Source organism: Pinus tabuliformis, chromosome 7, assembly GCF_031772625.1.
Source record: "Pinus tabuliformis cultivar Carrire ecotype Pingquan chromosome 7, CPIR1, whole genome shotgun sequence".
Classification (NCBI taxonomy): Eukaryota; Viridiplantae; Streptophyta; class Pinopsida; order Pinales; family Pinaceae; genus Pinus; species Pinus tabuliformis.
Genome location: NC_142293.1, coordinates 806,089,935 through 806,116,511, shown reverse-complemented (window position 1 = coordinate 806,116,511; position 26,577 = coordinate 806,089,935). Strand labels below are relative to the sequence as shown.

The following is a 26,577-nucleotide window of genomic DNA, read 5'->3' as shown; positions in this document are numbered from 1 at the left end:
TGATCTTGGAAGACCTCCAAGTGCAATGAGAGTGAGCTCCCTGTCAGCAATAACTTCTCCAATAGATAGAAGGTCATTCTTGATTTGTGTGATCCTCATGAAGTAGGATTGGATAGACTCCCCTTTATCCATCTTGATGTCCTTCAACTTGTTCTTGAGAAAGAGGATTTGATTTGCATTGTTTACTTTGAACATCCCAACCAGCTTATCATACATCTCCTTAGATGTTTCCAAATTAGAAATATAGGCAACCAAATGCTTTTGAATGGAGTCTATGATAATTTTCTTAGCTTTGACCTCACCTTGTATTTAGTCTTTGCAGCAGCAGGTGCATTTGAAGGAGGCTCCACCACTCTTCTCTTCACATAGTCCATGACATCATGCTCTTCCAAAGTCAAGTCCAAAGTCATCTTCCATGCATGATAGTCAGATTTTTCCTTGAGCTTATCCTCATATTTGAAGTAAGATGTAGTAGTCATTAGTCCAATAGTCTTGTCCAACAGATCTCTCTTAGTGATTGTTTTTCTCTCTCTTGCTTGGGCTTTGTCTTCACCTGTGCTTTGATTCCATATTAATTTTAGATAACAATGGTATGTTCTATGCTTAGCACAATTGCTTCAATGTTCCTTAGCCCAATGACAATTTCAATTTAGTTTTCCTATAGCAATCACATTAACCATTAATCACATTGACAGTAAAAGTAGATAGAACATGAAACAAGATGCAAGAGACAAGCCAAGACAAGAGGACACCAGATTTGGCGGATGCCAGGGAAAAACCCCAATGTGGGGAAAACCCTTTGATCAAATCTTCTTATTATTATATCAAATGTTCAGCAGAGAGAGAGAGAGTACAAAAAGTCAAAATTGACTTGCCAAATCACAGTCAAAACAGCCTTGTCAAATCTGCAGTCAAACTCATCATCCCTGACGAGAAAATCAACATTGGTCAAATCAACAACAAAATGTCTCCTTTGAAGCTCGTTCAAACTCAGTCAAACTCGACCTAAATAAGAGGTCAAAATCAACCCAAAACAGTCACAAAGTCAACAATCAAACTTATGTCCAGAAATTTGCGGTCAAAGTTGCAGTCAATCCTGAAGTCAGCGTTGATCAAATTGCCTAGATCTTCTCGATTTTTGTGCCCAAAAATGCGGCCTAAAAAAACATAAATAACCCTCCAAAAATCACAATCAAAACAAGTCAAAGAATTCTTGGTCAACTCTGGTCAAACTTTGTCTATCCCTGAAATTTTCGGCCCTGCAATTCAGTTCAAAAACTCGTCCTTCTTGCCACACCTGTGAGAGAGACAAGTTGTCCAATAGCTATATGAATCAATGAGAGAAGGAGAGAGAAGAATGTGTAAGTGATGATGATGTCAAATGAGGTGAGAAGTCACTTGTATTTATAAAAGCCGTTGAGGGTGAAGAGTCATGTCCATTGGGCATAAGCATACATGATGATGTCGCTAACTTGAACAATTTGCCCATGTGCAGGCATAAATTCAAAAACACACTTTTGCTTGTCCAAATTGGTTTATCTTTATATCAATTTTGGTGCTCTCGAAAAGATGAATTTAATGCAATCATGCAATCATCATCTCCATCAAATGAATTGTCCAAAGGCGGAATTTGGCCCTAGTTGCCAATTTTAACAGTTAATTTATCCTCTCTTGAATTTATTGTGTTGCATGATTGTTAACAAGATACCCTTGCAACTCTAGAGCACATATCCTCCTAAAGCTCCTTGACCTTAAAGCCCTTTGCTAGAAGAAATTGATTGAAACTTTTACCAACCCAAAAAGCCAAATTCATGAACAGTGTTCATGTGAATTACTCTTGTTGATGGAGCATATGTATTATATTCTTGTGGTGCAATATGAAGAACTTACCCTGCTTTGCTTAATAATATAAAAAGATCATTTCAAAAGGCCCAATTGGCTAGCTCAAGCAGTGACGTGCTTTGAGCTCCATGCAAGAGATCCCAAGGACATGGTAAATTTTAGGGGCGAATTTTAGCCCAAGGGCGAAATTTAAGGGGTTTTACATTTTAGAGGGGGTAAATTTTTATAAAACACCCATTTTATATAGTTAGCCCAACTTTTATATAAAAAAATAATTATTTTTTTCATTTTAGCCCAGAAAAAGAGGGGCGGCTAAACCATGCAAAGACCGATTTGGCCCGATTCACCTGGTTTGGGAGGTTACATTCTCTTACAATCGCCCGATTTTCTGCTTTGCAAGGTTAAATTCGTTTGCAATCGCCCATTTTCTGGTTTTTCTGGTTTGGGAGGTGGTTTGGGAGGTTGGATTTGGTCCCAATCGCCCTAATTTCTTGGTTTTCAAATGGAGGGAAAGGGTGATTCGGTGAACGGCTCCCTAATTTCTTGGTTTTCAAATCGATGGTCACCTGTATAAATTTGATAGTTTCGGATTCCTCAATTTGTGAATCCTCCATTTCTGATTTCTGAATTGGTGACTCGTTGCAAGCAGTGCCAGGGTATACATTTTGTAACCATGCGGGCACCAACCTTACCACCTGTGGGCTTCGTTCACTGGAAGTGAGACTCCATTTACTCAGGAAATTGACAGGGTATGGCCGATAATCACCTGAGACTATTGAACCGAAGGAATTGACTAGGTTATGATAGCGAGTGGATTCATCATAGACATGATAGGTAGAAACAAAAACAAAGGTGGAGGTAGTAGTGTCAGTGTGTCAAGATTAAGTTCTAGATGATACAGAGGCAAAGGATACACCTCGCCTAGTGTACCTTCCATATCGAAACCCTAAAGTGAGGAGGGTAGCATGGCTAACAATAGTAATTCTATCTTGATGGTCCTAAAATAATTGAGCTGAAATTCGGCCATCTATCAGGAAAAGCATTTTCTGTGGATTTCTTGTAGTCTATCGAAGTTTCAGTGAAGCAGAGCTTGAATCAGGTTCAGCAGGCTGAAGCCGAAATGCAAAAGGTGATGGATGGACTAAATGATGAAAGATTAAGGAATGCTATTGGCAAATGTTGCCCTTCTAAAATTTATCAGTATGGGCCTCAAGTCTTGGTGCCAGAATTGGTGAAGGAATTTTTCTATAATTGTTCTACAAGTGAAAATAGGGTTGATCGTACGGGGAAGGCTGCAGATTCAGACAACATCCTGGTTGGCCTTTTGACATATTTAGGATCTCGCTTGAAGCACCTGAGAAAATGGTGTGTCACTTGTAGGAAGGACCTTCCACCACTCTCTCGGTTGTGGTACTGTGATGCAGAATTATGGTATTCCCTCTCTAAGTCGCATCTTTCTTTCGGATTTTCCTACTATAGACTTCATTTTTATTTGTAGATTCCAGTTATTTTCAAAGAAAAAACCTCTCTGTTTTTCTTGTTTGAAAATATGATCTTCACTAATTAGGTTTTGAACATGTGATCTTCATTAAGTAGGTTTTGATTTTGAGTCGGCAAAACTCAAGCCTCAAACTTAACTCTATGCTTATTAGGTGCCCGCATGCTCATTATGTCTTGGGAGTTCCATACTGTCCACTTAATTTTTTTTATCATCATGGTCTACCCATTTAGGATGTAGCTCATAGTGGTCCCAGCGAGCTTAGTCATTCTCCAAATCATTCTTTCCAAAATAATTTGATAATGTAACTCAGATGGGTATCTGAACAGTAACAGACCATTAATCTGCCTCTACATGCCTAGAAGAAAGGGCTGGCTCTACTCATACCAATGTAAGTAGGCAACAAAGTATGGTAGAGAAGGTGCACTAGCTGTACTATATTACAGTAATAAAACATAACTTATCTGTTGTTTTACTCCTACAAGGCAATTTAACCATTTATACATATTTGAGAAGCTCACCAGTGATGACTGAAAATAAGCAGGAGAACGACTCGGGGGACATCATCATCTTGAGGGTTCAGACTTTGATCTGATATTTGATATAAACCCAGAAACTGGAGCGAAAACACACACAACATTTCAATGGAGTTTTGACATTTCTTCTCTGTGTTTTTGTCGATCTAACTATGTTGCAACACTTATCTGCCATTAACATCGCTACAGCTAACTCAGTCTGACCAAAAGAAACTTATAGGTGAAAAGCTTTGCTATATACTGCTAAATAGTGACCATAATTTTTGTTAATGTTAGACAGAAATAGCAATGGCGGCATAAGTAAATGTATCCACGCCACACAGAAAAAATTTGAACTAGAGGAAAAAAATTTTGGGTTAAAAATAACTCCAGAGTTATATATTACTTGGGAGGAGAATGAAGCAAAGTTTCAATTACAAAGGACAAGGAGGTACAAGATGTCTTGCACCCTACCGTGGCAGCAATTGTTCCATCTCATGTCCTACGTGTTGGCTATGATATAAGGCTTCTCTCTTTCATAGATTCCCCTATCTCTGTCACTCCTCTTCCCACCATCTTTTCCTTCCTGGCTCTTGTCTCCTTAAAAGGCCCCAGAGGTATTTAGGTTAGGGCTATCTGTCTGACTCAACGTGGCCTATTCTTAACTTCTTTCTAACCTGATGCTTTAATCATCAGACCTACTCACTTTGGAGGGTTTTGGCCCCCAAAAGTCAATAATTTGAGGACTGTGGTTATTGTTAAGTCTTAGTCTCTGGCTCTTGGCTAGGCTCTTGCTCAGCTTCTACTTTGGCTCTGGCTCTGGCTCTGCTCAAGATTTTCCTGAGATACTTGTCTAGTGCCTAAGAAACAATGAAACACCCATCTTCTTTAAACTCTGGATGTTCATAGCTTGCACTTTGCCATTGATTCTCCGAAGTCCGTACAGAGCCTCAGAATACATGTGCCCTAGCTACAGTTATTCAGGAACTTGGTGTTCCAACACTATTGATCTCCATTTTTTTTCTGGATATAAACTCAGAAACTCAAGCAAGAGCACTAACAGTTCAACTGAGTTTTGACATTTCCTTTGTGTTTTCATGATCTAACAATGCTGCAACACTTCTTTGCCATTAAAATCACTACAGCTAACAAAGTATGAGCAAAGCAAAATCTTGTAGGTGGAAATCTCTACAGTATAAGGGTAAATGTTGTGCATACTATCTGTTACTGTCAGAGAGAAATAGTAATAGCAACATAAGTAAAGACTTACACACTACAGTGACTATACAAAGTTTGAACTGGAGAAAAACCTTTTCCAGGTTAAAAAAAAAATGAGACTTATATATTACTTGGGAGGGTAATGAAACAAAATTTAAGTTATGTTAAAAATGGCAACTAGGGCCAAACTCCATGTGGGTCTACTTATTCATGGCAGCTGATATTTTTCTTGGATTCCTCTCGTCGAGAGGTGTAGGATTGATCTAAAGATCATCCGATTCCGACATGTATTCATGGAGATATGAATTTATTTGTGTTATGGGACAATTTGTCAAGATCGACCAGCAACCAAATTGCCCCCACTTGTGCTCAACGTTTTAGTATAAAAAGAGGTGGCTTGCTAGTCATTTGGACACACACTCTTCTTGTGATCTCTTCCTCTCCATTTATCTTTGGGTTTTGGTGGGAAGAGAGATCCTAAGAGACTACACTGCCCTAAGAAGAGTTGCCCTAGATCAAAATGCAGCCATGGAAGAAGCCTTAGTGTTATCATGGAGAAGGCTCTACGATGTCAGGGAGAAGGCTAAATGCTGCCATAGAGAAGCTTAACACTGGTATGAAGAAGCCCTAACCGTTGGCCTAATGATGCCCTAACTAACACGCAGTCATGAAGGAAGAAGCCCTAACACAGTCAGGGAAGAAGGTAATATCACAGCAAGGAAGTGAGTCCTAAGTAAATACTTCTAAACAAGATATGAGGATCATGTTATGCCCTAGCCGAGGGTCTAAAGGGAGTTTATGCAACAAAGGAGACATCTCTACGCAACAAGGAGATGTCATCTAAACCGCAGTCACTAGAAGCCTCTATGCTACCCTAAGATGAAGGTTCTTGCAGTATGATGTAGGATCCTTTCACGTTGGGCAAAGGAGCCCTTAACTATCCCTAGACGCAGTCAAAAGGAAGACAGTTCAAGCATGCCCTAACCACAATCTTATGCGTCACAAGTTGGTGCCCTAGACGTAGTCAATACACAGTCCATGGAGGGAACTAAGCCGCAATTAAGTAGAGTGCTATAGGCAGCTCAAGGTGGCTCCAAACGGCAGCGTGTAAATGTGCACTAGGACACAGTCATTAGAGGCCTCAATCCGTAGTTGAGGAGGACTGTTTGAGGTAGCTCTTACTCATTGCTTTCATGCGGAAAGCAATTGGTTGCTGTCCTAAAAGAAGTCTTACACAATCATCTAGCCACTTGTTGTAGGTGACAGCATGGTTATGTCTTGGTATGATATGCTAAGCATAAGTATTCAATGAAGAGAAGCTATGGGGTTGTTGTTTGAAGGTTGAATGGATCACTACATGAATGAGACTTGTTGGAAGAATAGATTGCTACAACCAGCTACTTTGCTAGGCTGCAAGCCATAGCAAGCAGCGAAGGTTGTTCCATGGGAATAGTGCAGCATAGTATGATGGGTGCAGCATGATGTATTGCAGTATGGATTGAGAGTATGATGGGTGCAGCATAGTGCTATGAAGGGTACAGCCTAGTGTATCTTGCCAGTGATGATGTAGCATAGTAATGATTGGGTGCAACTCTGTGATGGCAGCAGCACAATGATGAGAGCAGCTCATGATGAGTGCAGCATGGTGATGGAATCACCTTGGAGAATCACTTGAAGCAGTATGCCTTCACCTGAGTTCAAATCAGCTACCTCCTGTGTTATCTTCTTAGTGAAGATCTCTGCGCTTATGGTGACAAGTCAAAGTTTTGACTTCTGATGTATATGTACTATCTCTCTCTCTGCTGAACTATTGAAGAACATAAGAAGAATTGATCAAGGGTTTCCCCACATTGGGTTTTGTCCCTGGCTAGCGCCACATCTTGTATCCTCGTCTTGGCTTGTTTTCTGTGATTTATGTTTATGTTCTATCTGCATTTTACTATCATGCTAAAGGTGATTGCTAATCTGGAATTGATATTGAGCTAATATGGAAAATTGAAGTAAATTTGCTCTCAACATAGAACATACCTAAAATTAACATGGTTTCAGAGTTGAGGTGAAGACAAAGCCCAAGCAAGAGTGAAAGAGCAATCGTTGAAGACAGTTGGAAAGGAAAAAAAGGCTCAATGGGTTCCTCATCCCTCTTCAAATTCACCAAGGGTGAAGTCGAAGCCAAGAATATTATCAAAGTGGCGCAACGGAAGCATCTGGTGGCCTACCTACAGGTCACTTCAATGGGAATTCTGGACCTAAGGGTGAAAAGAAAGGCAGATGCCTTACTTGCAATGAGTCTGGCCATTATGCGAAGGAGTGTCTAAATAGAAGGGACACATCACTTGATGATGATATCAATCATTCCATCTTCAATGATTGAAGGAATGACAGGGCAAAGGAAAAAGGAATGCACGTAATCAAGGAAATGGCCGACTCTTCAAAGAAAGCAAGGAACTCCAGGCATGAATAATCAATTGTTGTTTCTGATAAGCTAAAGGAGTATTATCTTATATTGGCCCTCTCCACTACTTCTCCTCCAGGCTCTTTGGGAATCTGGCTTATTGATAGTAGTGCTTCAAGGCACTTCATCGAATAGAAGGAAGCTCTCTCTAATTTGATAGAGAAAGAAACAATCATGGAGATTATACTTGGAGTCAATGCCACCTATCCCGGAAAGGGTGTAGGGCATGTTATCCTTCAATTGAATGAGAGTAGCACGATTCATTTACAAGAAGTTCTTTATGTACTTGATCTCAAGAAGAACCTAGTGTCCATTTCAGCAATGGAAGTCAATGGTTTCAAGGTGGCATTCATCGATGGAAAGGTACATGTTCAAAAATGGAATTTTCAAGATACTTTTACTCATGGGTTCAGGGTTGGCAATTTGTATCAAGTTGCAGGAAGTCCATTAGGGACCATGTTGTGTGATACATCTCTTCAATGGCACCGGAGGTCTGCTTATTATGGGGCCCTACCCAATGTGAGTCAGATAGTGACAAGGATGCCTGAATTCAAGAAGAGCATGAAGGTACATGCCCGAGAAGGACCATTCCCCTCATGTAAAAGTAAGACCACAGATTTGAAACAACCCGAGGGGTTTGAGATTCATGATCGATCGGGAATCTCATGTATGCAGGTGGAAGAAAGCCCTTTATGGCTTGAAGCAAGCACCCCGGGCTTGGTATGAAAGGATAGACAGCTATCTGATGAAGCTGAGATTCACTAGGAGTGAAGCAGATCCAAACCCTTGCTTTAAGGTTGTGGATGTTAGACCTCTCATACTCGCACCTTATGAGGACAACCTCTTTCTGACAAGTGCAAACCCTCTCATTTGCAAAAGTAAGAGGGAGTTGGATTCCGGATTTGGAATGGTGAATTGCAAGCCCGTGACTAACTCGATGAAGCCCGACTTTAAGAAGTTATGCAGTAGTGATTCTGGACCTGATTTGGGAAATGCCTCTGAGTTTCATAAACTCATTCTAGCATTAATGTTCTTGGTGAACTCCCGTTCGGATATATGTTTTGCAATTAGCATGTTGAGCTCATATATGGTTGAGCTTCACTGGACTGGTTCCAAGAAGCATTTGAGATATCTTCAGGGCACAATCTCTCATGGATTGAGATACACTGGCGGAAATGTGAAGTTGCATGATTATTCCGATGTTGATTAGGCAGACAATGTGGAGGATCGCAAGAGCACTTCTGGGTGTTGGTTCTCTTTGAGTTCTGCTTTGATATTCTGGATGAGCCAGAGGCAGAAGTCGGTTGCTTTGAGCACCGCTAAGGCCGAATACATAGTTACGAGTATGATCTCATGTGAAGCTGCCCAGTTGTGGAAACTCTTCAGTGAGTTGTTTGGACACGTGTTGGATACCATCGCGATCTTGTGTGACGACCAAAAGGGGATTCTATTGTTGACAAATCCCATGTTCTATGATAGCTCCAAGCATATAGACATCAGGTACCACTTTATCTAGGATATGGTACATCGAGGAGCAAGGAGGCTCCTTCGTATTGAGACTGATGTGCAGGTCACCAATATTCAAATGAAGCCCCTGGGAAAGGTCAAATTCTTAACTTTCCGAGAACGACTAGGAGTCGTGGAAAGGTTCTCTCCTGAAGGTCCTGTATAACATGGACATTGAGCTCTGGGAACTCTAGGAGCTCTGGGGGGCTTGGGCGTACATCGTGGAGCGATGAGCAACCATAGGGTGAATGGTTCAACCGTCCCCCAGTGGTCTGCTATGTAGGCAGGATGAGTGGTTCATCCTTCTCCTGCTAAGAGCGGTTCAGCCTTCCCCTAGTGATTTGTTGTGTACAGGGTGAGTGGTTCAGCCTTCCCCTAGGATACCCCTGGCGACATGTAGGCAAGATGAGTGGTTCATCCTTCTCCTGCCAAGTCATCCTACCCATGCAGTCTGGGACTCATGGGAAGTACCTCTCATCTAGCCAATGAGTAGGGAAATGAGGATAGGGGCCATAGTAGTACCGATGGATGCATCATGTATCTACCGTACTCCCTATGCTAGGATGATATTGATCTGGGATCAACTAGAACTGACTTCAGGTCAATAAGAATGATATAACTCACTCTCTTTTGGAACTAATTTTGGATCAGTAAGAGTGGTTTGAAACACTCTCTTTATTAGGAACTGATTTCGGATCAGTAAGAGTGGTATGAGACACTCTCTATTATATGGGACTGACTTCGAGTCAGTAGAGGATGGTATGATACATTCTCAATCACTTCTTCTTCTTCTTAGTTCAGTAGAGCAGAGAAGTGTAGGGCACTGATAGCAGAGATAGTACAGTCTGGCAGATAGATTAGCAGGTGGAGTTCTCCCTAGTTGAAAAGGAGTGTTAATATTGGCAACTAGGGCCAAACTCCATGTGAGTCTACTTATTCATGGCAGCTGATATTTTTATTGGATTCCTCTTGTCAAGAGGCGTAGGATTGATCTAAAGATCATCCGATTCCGACATGTATTCATGGAGATATGAATTTATTTGTGTTATGGGACAATTTGTCAAGGTCAGCCAACAACCAAATTGCCCCCACTTCTGCTCAACGTTTTAGTAGAAAAAGGGGTGGCTTGCTAGTCATTTGGACACACACTCTTCATGTGATCTCTTCCTCTCCACTTATCTTTGGGTTTTGGCAGGAGGAGAGATCCTTAGAGACTACGCTGCCTTAAGAAGAGTTGCCCTAGATCAAAATGCAGCCATGGAAGAAGCCTTAATGTTATCATGGAGAAGGCTCTACACTGTCAGGGAGAAGGCTAAACGTTGCCATAGAGAAGCTTAACGTTGGTATGAAGAAGCCCTAACTACTGGCCTAATGATGCCCTAATAACACGTAGTCATGAAGGCAGAAGCCCTAACGCAGTGAGGGACGAAGGTAATATCACAGCAAGGAAGTGAGTCCTAAGTAAAGACTTCTAGACACTGAGATATGAGGATCATGTTATGCCCTAGCCGCAGGTCTAAAGGGAGTTTATGTAGCAGAGGAGACCTGTCTACGCAACAAGGAGATGTCATCTAAACTGCAGTCACTAGAAGCCTCTATGCTGCCCTAAAATGAAGGTTCTATGCAGTATGATGTGGGATCCTTTCACGCTGGGCAGAGGAGCCCTTAACTACCCCCAGACGTAGTCAAAAGGAAGACGATTCAAGCATGCCCTAACGGCAATCTTATGTGTCACAAGTTGGTGCCCTACACGCAGTGAATACACAATCCATGGAGGGAACTAAGCCGCAGTTAAGGAGGGTGCTATAGGCAGCTCAAGGTGGCTCCAAACAGCAGTATGTAAATGTGCACTAGGATGCAGTCATTAGAGACCTCAATCCACAGTTGAGGAGGACTGTTCGAGGTAGCTCTTACTTGTTGTTTTCAGGATGAAAGCAATTGGTTGTTGTCCTGAAAGAAGTCTTACACAGTCATCTAGCCACTTGTTGTAGGTGACAGCATGGTTACATTTTGGTATGATATGCTAAGCATAAGTATTCAATGAAGAGAAGCTATGGGGCTGTTGTTTGAAAGTTGAATGGATCACTGCATGAATGAGACTTGTTGGAAGAATAGATTGCTACAGCGAGCTGCTTTGCTAGGTTGCAAGCCATAGCAAGCAACTAAGGCTATTCCATGGGAATAGTGCAGCAAAGTATGATGGGCGCAGCATGACGTATTGCAGTATGCAATGAGAGTATGATGGGCGCAACATAGTGCTATGAAGGGTACAGCCTAGTGCAGCTTGCCAGTGATGATGCAACATAGTAATGATTGGGTGCAACTCTGTGATGGCAGCAGCACAGTGATGAAAGCAGCTCGTGATGATGAGGTGCAGCACAGTGATGAGTGCAGCATGGTGAGGGAATCGCCTTAGAGAATCAGTTGAAGCAGTATGCCTTCACCTGAGTTCAGATCAGCTACCTCATGTGTTATCTTCTTAGTGAAGGTCTCTGCTCTTATTGTGACAAGTCAAAATGTTGACTTCTGATGTATATGTACTATCTCTCTCTGTTGAACTATGGCAGAACATAAGAAGAATTGATCAAGGGTTTCCCCACATTGGGGTTTGTCCCTAGCTGGCTCCACATCTTGCGTCCTCTTGCCTTGGCTTGTTTTTTGCAATTTATGTTTATGTTCTATCTGCATTTTACTATCGTGCTAAATGTGATTGCTAATCTGGAATTGATATTGAGCTAGTATGGAAAATTGAAGTAAATTTTCTCTCCGCATAGAATATACCTAACATTAACATGGTTTGAGAGCTGAGGTGAAGACCAAGCCCAAGCAAGAGTGAAAGAGCAATCACCGAAGACAGTCGGAAAGGACAAAAAGGCTCAATGGGTTCCTAATCCCTTTTCAAATTCACCAAGGGTGAAGTTGAAGCAAAGAAGATTATCAAAGTGGCGCAACGGAAGCATCTGGTGGCCTACCTACAGGTCACTTCACTGAGAAGTCCAGATCTAAGGGTGGAAGGAAAGGCAGATGCCTTGCTTGCAATGAGTTTGGCCATTATGCGAAGGAGTGTTCAAATAGAAGGGACACATCACTTGATAATGATATCAATCATACCAGGGGCATCTTCAATGATTAAAGGAATGATAGGGAAAAGGAAAAATGAATGCAGGTCATCAAGGAAATGGCCGACTCTTCAAAGAAAACAAGGAACTCCAGGTATGAAGAATCAAATGTTGTTTCTGATAAGCTAGGGGAGTATTATCTTATATTGGCCCTCTCCACTACTTCTCCAACGGACTCTTTGGGAACCTGGATTATTGATAGTAGTGCTTCAAGGTACTTCATCATATAGAAGGAAACTCTCTCTAATTTGATAGAGAAGGAAACAATCGTGGAGATTATACTTGGAGTCAATGCCACCTATCTCGGAAAGGGTATAGGGAATGCTACCCTTCAATTGAATGAGAGTAGCACAATTATTTAGTTCTTTATGTAGTTGATCTCAAGAAGAACCTAGTGTCCATTTCGGCAATGGAAGTCAAAGGTTTCAAGGTGGCATTGATCGATGGAAAGGTACGTGTTTGAAAATGGAATTTTCAAGATACTTTTACTCATGGGTTCAGGGTTGGTAATTTGTATCAAGTTGCAGGAAGTCCATTAGGGACCATGTTGTGTCACACATCTCTTCAATGGTACCAGAGGTCTGCTTATTATGGGGCCCTACCCGATGTGAGTCAGATGTTGACAGGGATGCCTGAATTCAAGAAGAGCATGAAGGTACATGCCCGAGATGTACCAAAGGAAATCTTACAAGGGAACCATTCCCCTCATGTAAAAGCAAGACCACAGATTTGAAACAACCCGAGGGGTTTGAGATTTATGATCGGGAATCTTATGTATGCAGGTGGAAGAAAGCCCTCCACGGCTTGAAGCAAGCACCCCGAGCTTGGTATGAAAGGATAGACAACTATCTGATGAAGCTAAGATTCACTAGGAGTGAAGCAGATCCTAGATGAGCAGGAAGCAGAAATCGGTTGCTTTGGGCACAGCTAAGGCCAAATACATAGTTACGAGTATGACCTCAATGAAGATGCCTGGTTGTGGAAACTCTTCAATGAGTTGTTTGGACATGTGCTGGATACCATCGTAATCTTTTGTGACAACCAAAGGGCGATCCGATTGTTGAGGAATCCCATCATCTATGATCGCTCCATGCATATAGACATCAGGTACCACTTTATCTGGGATATGGTACAGCGAAGAGCAAGGAGGCTCCTTCTTATTGAAACTAATGTGCAGGTCTTCGATATTCAGATGAAGCCCCTGGGAAAGGTCAAATTCTTAACTTTCTGAGAACGACTAGGAGTCGTGGAGAGGTTCTCTCCTGAAGGTCCTATATAACATGGACATTGAGCTCTGGGAGCTCTGGGAAAGGTCAAATTCTTAACTTTCCGAGAACGACTAGGAGTCGTGGAGAGGTTCTCTCCTGAAGTTCCTGTATAACATGGACATTGAGCTCTAGGAGCTCTGGGGGGCTTGGGGGTACATCGTGGAGCGATGAGCAACCATAGGGTGAATGGTTCAACCTTCCCCTACTGGTCTGTTATGTAGGCAGGATGAGTGGTTCATCCTTCTCCTACTTTGACAGTCATAGGGTGAGTGGTTCAGCGTTCCCCTAGTGATTTGTTGTGTACAGGGTGAGTGGTTCAGCGGTCCCCTGGGATACCCCTGGCGACATGTAGGCAAGATGAACGGTTCATCCTTCTCCTGCTAAGACATCCTACCCATGCGGTTTGGGACTCATGAGAAGTACCTCTCATCTAGCCAATGAGTAGGGAAATGAGGATAGGGACCATAGTAGTACCGATGGACACATTGTGTATCTACTGTACTCCCTATGTTAGGATAATATTGATCTGGGATCAACTGGAACTGACTTCAGGTCAGTAAGAGTGATATAACTCACTTTCTTTGGAACTAACAATGTAAAATTTGAAACGGGAATTGATACTGTTACCTGTTTCGTAGAGATAGCAAAAAAGTGACCTGATTTTGAAAAAGGGTGATGCAGAACACACGCTTTTTTAGAGCATAGTTTTTAGCACTTTAATTTTTTTAATGTACATTGCATTTTAAAATGGTAGTAATTTTCATGCTGATTTAAAAAAGTGGTAATTCTGCATCAGACTCTTTTTTTAAAAGACCTATTTTTTGACTTTAAATTTTCTAATGTATGAAATGTAAATAATTATTTTGTAAATTAAATAATTTTTTAAGAGGTCACTTTCTTCATATTTTCTTGTTTTTATTTTAATTTTAATATTTTTGTAGTGAGGTTTTTATTGTTTTGCATTTTTAGATTAGAAGGTCGATATTTTGAATTTTCGATATTCTACATATTTATACATCCTTAATTAATTTTTCAATCCACATGAAATAATTGTTTCTAAAAAACAATATTTTTTAACAATGGACATAAAAATAACCATTTTTAACATAAATATAACTAAAAAACTACACGTTTTGATAATTTTTTGCTAGAATTGACATGTCAAAATCACAAATTTTATACGAAAATTTTAACTAAAAATGGTTAAATAATAGTTTTTTTTATGAATTTCATGTCAAAAAAATAATAATAATCACTTTTTTTTAAAATAATGATTAACTTAAAAATTAATGCGAAAATCACATATTACAAATATTGAACGCATAACAGTATCAGTTCTCGTAATCGGAATCGAATAACCACCGCCCGACTGCCCATGGGGGTGGCTATCCGATTCTCGGAATCGGATAGCCACCACCCGGCCACCCCCACGGGTGGCCGAGCAGTGGCCATCTAATTCTGAGAATCAGATAGCCACCGTCCGGCCACCCCCACGGATGGCTGGGAAATGGCTATCCGATTCTCGGAATCGGATAGCCACCCACATGGGCAACTGGGCGATGGCTATCCGATTCCGAGAATCGGATAGCCACCCACATGGGCAACTAGGCGATGGCTATTCGATTCCGAGAATTAGATAACCACCCCCACGAGCATCCGGGCGATGGCTATTCAATTCCGAGAATCAGATAGCCACCCCCACGGGCGATCGAGCGATGGCTATTCGATTCTGAGATTCAGATAACAACCCCCACAGGCGGTCAGGCGGTGGCTATCCGATTCTCGGAATCGGATAACCACCCCCTGACCGCCCATGAGGTAGATATCCGATTCTCAGAATCGGATAGCCACCGCTCGGCCGCCCCCACGGGCGGCGGAGCGGTGGGGGCAGCGGAGCAGTGGCTATCCGATTCTGAGAATCAGATAGCCACCACCCGGCCACCCCCACAGGCAACTAAGTGGTGGCTATCCGATTCCGAGAATCGAATAGCCACCGCCCAACCGCCCGTGGGGGTGGCTGAGAAGTGGCTATTCGATTCTCGGAATCCAATAGCCACCGCCCAGCCGCTCATGGGGGCAGTGGCTGATAAAATTGTTTTTTTAATAAAAAATAAATTTTGTTAAGTATGTTTATTGTATATATATATATATATATATATATATATATTTTAAAAAAAAAATTTAATTATATATATATTTGTAAAATATATATATTTTAAATATTTTAAATGTTATTTTAAAAAATATCAAAAATATATTTAGCTTTTTTTAATTTTAATGTTTTTTTGAAAATGGTGTTTAATTTGAAAATATGTATTTTTTAAAAATTTTAATTGTTTTTCAGGTTTTTATTTTATTTTTAATTTCAACGTATTTTTGTTTTCTAGGGTTTTTTGAAAATGTTTTTAATCTTAATTTTTGTAGTTTTTTTAATTTTTTTAGTTTTTCTTAATGCTTTTTTAAAATTTCCTATTTTTACTTAATTTTTTTTTCCAAATTTTTTTGTGGTTTACCACATTAAAATAAAATGTTATTTTTTTGAAAATATGTTTTTCTTATTATTTATTTCTTTAAATTTTTTTAATTTTTTAATTCTTATATTTTATAGGTTAATTTTGTTTTTTTTTACATTTTTATGATTGATTTTTTTTTAATTTTATGTTTTGTTTTTAATATATATTTTTATTTACGTTTTGGTATTTTTTTTAACTTTTTTTGTGTTTTTTTTCATTGTTTTTATTTTTGTTTTTATTTTTAATTTTATGTTTCATTATTTTTTTGAAATTTTAATGTTTTTCGGAGTCATAACAAAATCTTTTACACCATTATTTCAAAATGTTGAAAATTTACTCAAAAAAATAAATAAATAAATAAAAATAAAAATAAAAAAATGTTATTCGAGCATCAACACTTTTCGTTTTGATGGTGTTTTTTGCACATAAAAATTCGGTTTTACTGGCATATTTTTAAAATGTTGAAAATTAACCCTAAAATAAAATCCATCGTTCTATTATTAGCACTTTTCATTTTCAGGTTGGTTTTTGCACAAAAAATTCGTTCTCACTGCCATTTTTAAAACATGTTCAAAATTGACCCTAAAAACAAACCATCGTTCTAGTATACACACTTTTCGTTTTTAGCATTGTTTTTCATGTTTTTTCGGGGTTTTTTGCGCAGAGTTCTTGTTTTGAGTTTATAATTCCCGTTTCAAAGTTTACGTTGTTAATTGATTTCGGATCAGTAAGAGTGGTTTGACACACTCTTTTTATTAGGAACTGATTTCGGATCAGTAAGAGTGGTATGAGACACTCTCTGTTATATGGGACTGACTTTGGGTCAGTAGAGGATGGTATGATACATTCTCGATCACTTCTTCTTCTTCTTAGTTCAGCAGAGCAGAGCAGTGCAGGGCACTGATGGCAAAGATAGTACAATCTGGCAGATGGATCAACTGATGGAGTTCTCCCTAGTTGAGAGGGAGTGTTAAAATTGGCAACTAGGGCCAAACTCCATGTGGGTCTACTTATTCATGGCAGCTGATATTTTTCTTGGATTCCTCTCATCAAGAAGTGTAGGATTGATCTAAAGATCATCCGATTCTGACATGTATTCATGGAGGTATGAATTTATTTGTGTTATGGGACAATTCGTCAAGGTCGGCCAACAACCAAATTGCCCCCACTTCTGCTCGACGTTTTAGTATAAAAAAAGGTGGCTTGCTAGTCATTTGAACACACTCTTCTTGTGATCTTGTCCTCTCCATTTATCTTTAGGTTTTGGTGGGAGGAGAGATCCTAAGAGACTACACTACCCTAAGAAGAGTTTCCCTAGATCAAAATGTAGCCATGGAAGAAGCCTTAGTGTTATCATGGAGAAGGCTCTACGCTGTCAGGGAGAAGGCTAAACGCTACCATAGAGAAGCTTAACATTGGTATGAAGAAGCCCTAACCGTTGGCCTAATGATGCCCTAACTAACACGCAGTCATGAAGGCAGAAGCCCTAACGCAGTCAAGGAAGAAGGTAATATCATAGGCTACAGCAAGGAAGTGATTCCTAAGTAAAGACTTCTAGACACTGATATATGAGGATCATGTTATGCCCTAGCCACAGGTATAAAGGGAGTTTATGTAGCAGAGGAGACCTTTCTACGCAGCAAGGAGATGTCATCTAAACTGCAATCACTAGAAGCCTCTATGCTGCCCTAAAATGAAGGTTCTATGCAATATGACGTAGGATTCTTGCACGCTGGGCAAAGGAGCCCTTAACTACCCCTAGACGCTGTCAAAAGGAAGACGGTTCAAGTGTGCCCTAACCGCAGTCTTATGTGTCACAAGCTGGTGCCCTAGACGCAATCAACACACAATCCATGGAGGGAACTAAGCCGCAGTTAAGGAGGGTGCTATAGGCAGCTCAAGGTGGCTCCAAACAGCAGCATGTAAATGTGCACTAGGACGCAGTCATTAGAGGCCTCAATCCGCAGTTGAGGAGGATTGTTCGAGGTAGCTCTTACTCGCTGTTTTCAAGAGGAAAGCAATTGGTTGCTGTCCTGAAAGAAGTCTTACACAGTCATCTAGCCACTTGTTGTAGGTGACATCATGGTTACGTTTTGGTATGATATGCTAAGCATAAGTATTCAATTAAGAGAAGCTATGGGGTTGTTGTTTGAAGATTGAATGGATCACTGCATGAATGAGCCTGTTGGAAGAATAGATTGGTACAGCCCGCTGCTTTGCTAGGCTGCAAGCCATAGCAAGCAGCTAAGGTTGTTCCATGGGAATAGTGCAGCATAGTATGATGGGTGTAGCATGATGTATTGTAGTATGCATTGAGAGTATGATGGGTACACCCTAGTGCAGCTTGCCAGTGATGATGCAGCATAGTAATGATTGGGTGCAGCTCTGTGATGGGAGCAGCACAGTGATAAGAGCAGCTCATGATGACAAGGTGCACCACAATGATGAGAGCAGCATGGTGGTGGAATCACCTTGGAGAATCACTTGACGCAGTATGCCTTCACCTGAGTTCAGATCAGCTACCTCATGTGTTATCTTCTTAGTGAAGATCTCTGCTCTTATTGTGACAAGTCAAAATGTTGACTTCTGATGTATATGTACTCTCTCTCTCCGCTGAACTATTGAAAAACATAAGAAGAATTGATCAAGGGTTTCCCCACATTGGGGTTTGTCCTTAGCTGGCACCACATCTTGTGTCCTCTTGTCTTGGCTTGTTTTCTGCGATTTATGTTTATGTTCTATCTGCATTTTACTATCGTGCTAAATGTGATTGCTAACCTGGAATTGATATCAAGCTAATATGGAAAATTGAAGTAAATTTTCTCTCAACATAGAGCATACCTAAATTAACAAGTTACAAAGTAGAAAGAGGTACTAGATTTCTTGCACCTATACATGGCAGCAAGTGTTCAATCTCCTGATCTGTGTCTTGGCTAACGATGGCTTTCTCCCTTCAGCTACTTCCCCCATCTCTGTCACTTCTACACCTTTTCCTTGGATTTTGTCTACTTAAAAAGTCCCAAAGGTAGTTAGGTTAGGGGTATGTGTCTTATGCAACATGGCCTCTTTCTAACTTGTTTCTGACCCGATTCATTATGGATCGTTCTTACTTCTGGTTCAGGATAATTATTCTGTGTTAGCAGTATGATATCTTCAATGGTTTGATATTGGAAACATTAATAGTAAGCTAAAAAATTAAATCGTAGAAACATATAGATATTAAATACCCGAGTATTTTAATAGCCTAGTATATCTGTGATCATTACTAAAATCAAAATCCTTATTTGACATTGCTGTGGCAAATTAGTTTAGTACTTATTTTCTTCATTCCTAAAGCTTGGGACTAACTTCGTGCTCTTGATTATCATAATCAGCCTGTATAGGTTTGAAGAGTTGGGTATTGGAGTATCAGTACTGCAAGAACTGCAGAATCCAGAGTTGATTGAGTTTGAGCTAAACCTTGCTGCAAACGCAACAGCAAGCCACCGTGATGTTTTTGAACCATATCCAGCCTTTTTGCTAAGAACGTGGGAAATTAGGAAGCGCTCTGGATTTTTCAGCGACTATACATCTAGTGGAAGCATAGGAAGTCTAGAAGCAAGCAATTCAACGGACGTTAGAACCCCACAAGGAATTGACAATGCAGGGAAGGGGCACGTGGATAATAAAAATTTGCAACTCTTGCACTCCTTAATACAATCATTTCCCTCAGTTGAAGAGATGCAAAAATGTACCGGTGATCTTGAATTAATGTTAAAGCTTGGTGCATCCTGGCTTAATTCCAATGGGAATAAGTTCTCTGAAGAAGATTATGCTGAAAATATATGGCTTCCGTACAATGTCCTTAGATATGTGTTGTTTACAAACAGGTTGTCAATGAATATCCTTAAGGAAAAAATCAGGTTGAATGTGCCGAGTTCTCTCCACCAGTTTGCAGTATTTTATAACTCCGAGAGGGAGCAGTACTTTGATCATCAGAAGGCAATAGAAGGATCTATCTTTGCATTCCATGGAATTCATGTAACTGGTACTCTATCATAAGGTAATTTAGTTCTGCTATTATTTTCTGTTTTCTGCATATACTCTGTGAGATCTTGTTTCACAAATGAATAACAAAGGAAATAATTTTTTATGTTTTCTTTTATGTGATTTTTATGGTTTTTAAACAGAAGAGCAACTTGACATCCTTAAGAAAGAAAAATACTCCCCACGCTTGAAAATATATCAATTGTATAGACAAAAGATGCCTTTACCATGGTGAAAATTGGGATTAAATAGCCTAAGAGATTGCTATCACCCTTTCAGGGTTATAAAACTTCAAAATAACATTTTTCAACTACTTCATTTTAAGAATGATATTTAAAACTAATTAATAGAGAAGGCCTTTAATGAAGCCCTTATTAAGTGACTTGAGGCCTAGTAATGATATTTAAGGACAATTTAAGAGTATTTAGGACTTTTTAAACGGTATACATACTTTAAGTCAACTGAAATTCGTTTTACTTTTTTGTTTTTCGAAGGAAACTTCCCTGTGGCTTTGCAGGGAGTTGCTATGACTGCATGCCATTCATTTGGAGGTCCCCTCATCTGGGACAGTACCTATTTGTACAAGTGGCATTTTCTCAATGGCCATTCAAAATCCTTAGGTGGCTAAGCCCCATTGCTACATTTCAGTTGGGTTCTAGATTTGCAAAGCATAATTGGAGATGATGTAAAAACAGTCACTACAACTTAACAATCCTCACACTGAGTTATTATCAAGCATGCCATTATTTTCCCCCTTCCAGATAAAGTGGAACATTTTGATTCTACTAAGATTCCATGTAAATTGAATTTCTGAAAATCAACAGCAGTTGCCTCCTACCAACACTGCCTTCCAACTGGTAAGAGCATGCATCATGGAATTGCAAAAACCTGAAATTTAATTTTGAAGTACCATGGATTTCAGAAAATCAAAGAACAACTTCAGAAAATAATCTTTTCCAACATAAGAGGCACAAGAGGGTGAAATATGCCCATTTTAACAAGTCATGGACCTATTACCACCCAAACTAGCAGTCTTGTCAAGGCCCATACAAGATGCTACGATAGCACTGTTGACTCAAAATCTATTAGGTCTTGTGAGATGCCTCACAAGGCAAAAGCCAGACCAAGACACAACAATGAGGTGGATGCTACTGTCACCTCAACAATCCACCTCTTGCTCTTTAGTGAAATTTCACCACACGGGAGGCTTCCCAGTTTATGTCACCTAAAGTATGTTCTAGGTCTAGGGTTTAAAGGTGACACTTCAATAAGCTTACCCAAGGTACTCAGGCTAAGAAAAAGGCTCGATTCTATTGGATAAGGAGTAGTGTACTTATGAAGTAGCCTATAAAGATGGACTTCTAGCCTAGGGTTTTCAATGCATACTTTCAAAATTAGCCCAACTAGGCATACAAGAGAGAGAAAAGGTTTGCTTAATGATATGATCAACAATAGGAAAGGAAAACCTTCAAAATGACCCTAAGTTGAAGCCTTAGTGCAGAATTAGTGTTTTTCAAGCCCTAGAATTGCCTAGGGTTGATGATGTCAGCCCTAAGGAAGGACTTCCAATCATGCAAATTGCTAGATTTTGGTATTTTAAGGCTCAGTAAGGTAGAACGACCTCCAACCAGCTCAACATCATGCCCTAGTTGAATTCGGCCTCAAACCCTAATCCTAGTGGTTTACCTTGAAGGGCCGAAATTTTAGGAGGGAGAGAAAAAGTAAAAGTTTTGTGATTTTTGACCATCATTATGGATGCTAGTCCCTTCTATCTATTGAAAAATGTAACTAGGTTCAGTCTTCATAATAACATGTGTATTTGTGATTTTATGTAATTGATGTAAAGAAGAAAAATAAAATTATTATTGTAATGCTTGTCTCATGGGTTTCATGAGCAAGGAATTTTATTTTTAGTAATTTCTCCCATTGGGAGCCCTTATGATTGGTCTCATGGGTTTCATGAGCAAGGAATTTTATTCTTGGTAATTTCTCCCATTGGGAGCCCTTATGATTGGTCTCATGGGTTTCATGAGCAAAGAATTTTATTTTTAGTAATTTCTCCCATTGGGAGCCCTTATGATTGGTCATAAAGTCAAATTGAGTCAATGTCATGTATGAAGGACCCTTCTTGGGCATGTTACATTTGTATATGAGTCAATGAAAGAGTCAAATAGCCCTCCAAGACCAAGCTCAAGCATCTCCTTCAAGTCGGCCTTAAATGAAATAATAAATTTGCTCCAAAAGATATGTCGGCTCACCCATAGTTCAAGTCGTCTTATTATGGATGCTCCAACCACTATAAATAGGGCAGCTCGACCTCATTTCAGAGACAAAATTTCAGTCAAGGAGAAGTCTGCAATAGGAGGTGCGAAGTTCATCAAGGAAGCCTATAACCAAGCAAAGGAAGGAAAAATATAACCGAGGTCATTTTTTATTTCTTTTGGGTTGATCTACTCCATACGTGTGAAGAAAGGGTGTTGTCCACTGCAGAAGAAGCCGAGGTATCATAGTCTCCTTTGAAGGACAAATTAAGGAAGAGAACAAGTTCATTATCAAGCCGAGTTGCCAAGGAAGCTGCCTCCACCTAAAGCGAAGGGAATCAAGGTTCCAAAGTTGATAATTTACCTCATAATAAAGAAATACTCATGGTTCTCAACTTTTCAATATGAAAAACTACATTTTGAAGTTATAAGTGATTATAGCCTGATTATTGTAACTACCTTTGTTAACTAAAAACAAAAACTTACTTTACTTCGGCCTATCAGTTGTTAGGCGACAACTGCTAGTTCCAGATCTGTATGATTTAGTCACTAGAGTGGCACGCTTGATGGTAACTAGTCAAGCTCATCTAATTCACCAACAATGTTGTCAAGTTCTTTTACAATTTCTTCTTGAATACCCTCTTGGTGCCAAGATACTGCAACAACCCTTGTATTTCTTAGCGATTCACCATTTTGTACTAGTGATTCGCCGTGATTTTACAAGATAATATAATTTGGTGAGAGATTCGCTAAAAAATATATTTACATATTATATTATTAATAAAATCACCTTCCATTTTTCCTATGTATCATGGGGATTCGCCCATTTATTATACATATAAATTTAGGTGGGTTCTTAAAATTTTCCCTGCCCAGGGTTGATTTCCAAAGTTGGCTTCCTTTATTGCATGTCTCACTCAATGTCCCTACTGCATGAGGCACCATAGTCAGCATTGACCACTTTGCACTATGTACCACCTGCAAATGTAGGGAAATGCACGAGGGTTTCCAAAAGTTTTTTTTTCAGAATAAAAATAAAAAGGTCATTTCTGGCCTATAAAACACTTGGGATAGTACCTACCTTAATATCCTTAAAGTGCTGCCAAGATATTTCTCTCAACCAAGGAAGTGTGAAAATCATAAAGATCTATTATTTGGAAACTTTTGTTAGTATTGTATAAATATACATTATTGATGATATAAAACATTTGTTGACAGTTTCTAAGCCAAGATAAGGATCACATATTAGAACCTCTACGGTCCACAGCTTAATGTGCTCCAACCAAAATAATTTGCTCCATTTTAAAAAAGCTATGTTTATGAATATTTACTTGTCTGCAAAAAAAACATGCTAAATTGTATGTGTATGATCTTCCACCCTTACCTTGGGAATGATCAGATCTTCCCTTAGCAGATCTTTCTCTTATTGTTTAAAACATGTCTCGTTTTCAACAGTCCTTGGACGTTTCAAGGATTTTGTTTACAAGAGGTTTCTAGTTTAAATTTCTGACTTCCACCAGGGCTTTGAATGATCATGTTTAGGTTCCGAATGGTGAGAAGCATTTCTGTTGAGAGAACTTAACTTCTTCTTTTTTCCTGATCTTCTAAGATTTTGTTAAAACCGAAGAATCAACATTCCTGTACTTTGCTTTGTGTTTCCCACAGACACACACTGAATGTATCACTACCATTTCTACTTAAAATAAAGTGATGCGAAACTTTTCTACGGGAAAAATAAATCTTACACCCTCACCTGCAAAACTGAGTTCGACATCCCCTACTGATATTTGCTCGTAATATCTCTCCCAGTTCAGAATGCATTCGCTTAACAATCCATTCACTTCATGCACATATAATGAAAAGTGCAAGTGCTGATCTCAGTCTTATAGACCATTCTGGCTCTCTCGAGATTTATACACTCCAACCAAAAATTAATGAGATTTATGCCAATCTGGCATGATAAAAATAACCCCGGAAAGTTCATTATTCTGTATGAAAAGGAAGCAGAAAGGCAATTTCATCGTTGTCATGGTTACAGCTATGACTTCTACATCGTGGCTTCAGATTAGCCTATGGAAAATTAGTGGTGTACATAAAAGGAATTACCTTTTTGAGTAGAAAATTCATGTTTCCGCGCAAGAGTTCCATTACGATTGTGTAAGATGTTTCACCGATTTTCTTTATTAATTAAGAATTTGTTTCAGTGTGATGGTATACAGTAGTGCCGCCCTAAAAGTCAAGCAACTTTATTCAACAACAAAAATCCGTAGCCACAAAAGATTCATAGGCAATAACCAAAACATTCGCTGTGAAAACGTAAATCACTGTCTCTATGGCTATGGATTTGCAGCGAGTTGTAAGCAAAATCTCAATATCCTTCTAAATGGCAAAATTCAAATCCCAATTAGCACATCACTAATAAATCCACATGAACTGGAAAGGGAATAATATTCAAAAACCGTGGGATCTACGGGGATCTGAAAGTCTAAATATTGAAATTTGGATTAGTAAGATACAATACCTCTTTCCATGGCGCTGCACGAAAGGGGAATTTTTTGCATCCTCCTCTGTGAAATCAAACCATCAACAAACCGTAAATACATACAGATAATCAACTACTCCTTTACTTCAGGCAAGACTGCAAAGGAATACGTAACGGAGATCAGGGAAGATACCTGTCAAGCCAAGGGACATCTTGGTTACGATGGTGAATGTAATGCCAAAACCGACCAGAAATGGCCAGTTTCTGTTCAATTCCCTCTTCAAAAACACCCTCATTGGCTCGTTCAAACCCATTGCTCTGCTCTGCTCAGCTCCTGACCAAACCCTGCCGGAATGCACAAACTTCTATGGCAATTACTCCCTGCTTTATTCAAATTACTCAACGATGTCGGTCTTTCCAGGCAATCTTTTTAAGTTAATTTTTTCACAGGTTCAGTTAAATTTCAATTTTGCATCGCGGTATTGTCGAAATCGGTTTGCCAAGATTTGCATAGGCGCATACTCTGCACACTGCGAAGCACAAATTGTAGCAAGGCGAAGGCGAAGCACAAATTGTAGCAACGACTCTGAGATCCACGCGAGTGAACGACCCAGTGACCGTCTACAGTACCACCAGTTCAGTCTCACTTGTCGGAAGCAAGCTCCGCAAATTTAGTTAGAGTATTTCGAGAGGAGAGGGGTTAGAATCGACATCAAACCATTTCTATTCCACGACCGGCAATACCGGCAAAGCAAAGATTTCGAAGGGTGTTGGTTTCAAATCTCGGCAAAGCATACACTGGTAACAAAATGATATTGTTAATTCTCACGAGAGTTTAATGTTTGATGGAAGAGGAAAAAAAGAGAGAATAAAAAGAGGATGATTTTAAACTTACTTTTTATTGGAGATTGTTTCGCAGAATTTCAGAAAAGAAGAGCACATAGCAATTATTTTAAGAATTTGTACTAAAAATTTTGTGGGAATTTTTCTGCTGCATTTTTTTTTACAAGTTTCTTTTGCAGAGACAATGAGTTCTCGTTTATTCAATGTAGTTGTATGAGCAGCGTGAGCAGAGTAGTGTGGTCAGCAGTGAGCAGTGTGTGAGCAGGGAGCTTTTATGCAGCAGAAGTATCGAGTAGCAAGCAAGGAGCAGTAAATGAATTCAAACATGACAAAGGAACAAGAAATTTCAAAACATGTGGAGACAAGTGATTTAAGACAAGTGAAAATGGCCTCATCCGCCAAAGCTGGGAAGTGGATTTGGGTCAATGCCAAACAATGTCGGGGCATTTTAAAACGAAGAATAGCCCGTTTAAAATGGGAGCAAACAAGGAAGAAACGGTTTAAAAAGAAAAGTACTGAAGCCCTTCGCAAAAAACACTCAAACAAATCTCCTCTACGAGCACGTGGCAACAAGAAGTCTAAAGGAAAAGCCATTGATAATTCAGCCTAATATAGTCCCACATCCACACCTCTCACCTGGTCATTTGATCTTTATGTGAAAGAATTGTTAAATGCAAAACAAAGGTTGGAGGTTTTAGAAACTAAAGGGCATGAAAGAGATCAGAAAATTTATATAATAACAGTTGAGAACAATGCTTTAGCAAAAAACAATAAAGTTTTAAAAGAATAAGTGGCATTGCTACAGGAAGCTCTCCTGATAGGGAAGACAGAATGGCAATAAGTGGCATTGCTACAGGAAGCTCTCCTGATAGGGAAGACAGAATGGCAACGCATAAAAGCAGATGTGCAAAACATAAAGAAATCTAGAGGGGAAAGTACAAAGGTGGTGAATGTGAAATCATCCTAGGATAAAGGGAAAATGATTGCTCATAAAAGCAGATGTGCAAAACATAAAGAAATCTAGAGGGGAA

At 39.6% G+C, this 26,577-nt stretch overlaps 1 protein-coding gene across 2 annotated transcripts in view; it reads right to left on the bottom strand.

Moving 5' to 3' along the window:
• LOC149250013 (ATP synthase small subunit 6, mitochondrial-like) overlaps positions 1-25,518 on the bottom strand; it is a 48,591-nt gene extending 23,073 nt beyond the window's left edge. The window contains exons 1-2 of one of the 2 annotated variants that reach the window (XR_016266810.1): positions 24,897-25,518; positions 24,743-24,788 (exon numbers count right to left, since the gene is read on the bottom strand). Coding sequence is in view for 1 of the 2 variants with exons in the window: in XM_089458886.1 (XP_089315012.1) it covers positions 24,743-24,788; positions 24,897-25,017 (167 nt within the window). In the remaining variant the exon portion in view is untranslated. The remainder of the gene's footprint in view (positions 1-24,742; positions 24,789-24,896) is intronic. The other variant, XM_089458886.1, reaches the window with a different exon arrangement.
• Positions 25,519-26,577: the final 1,059 nt, after the last annotated feature.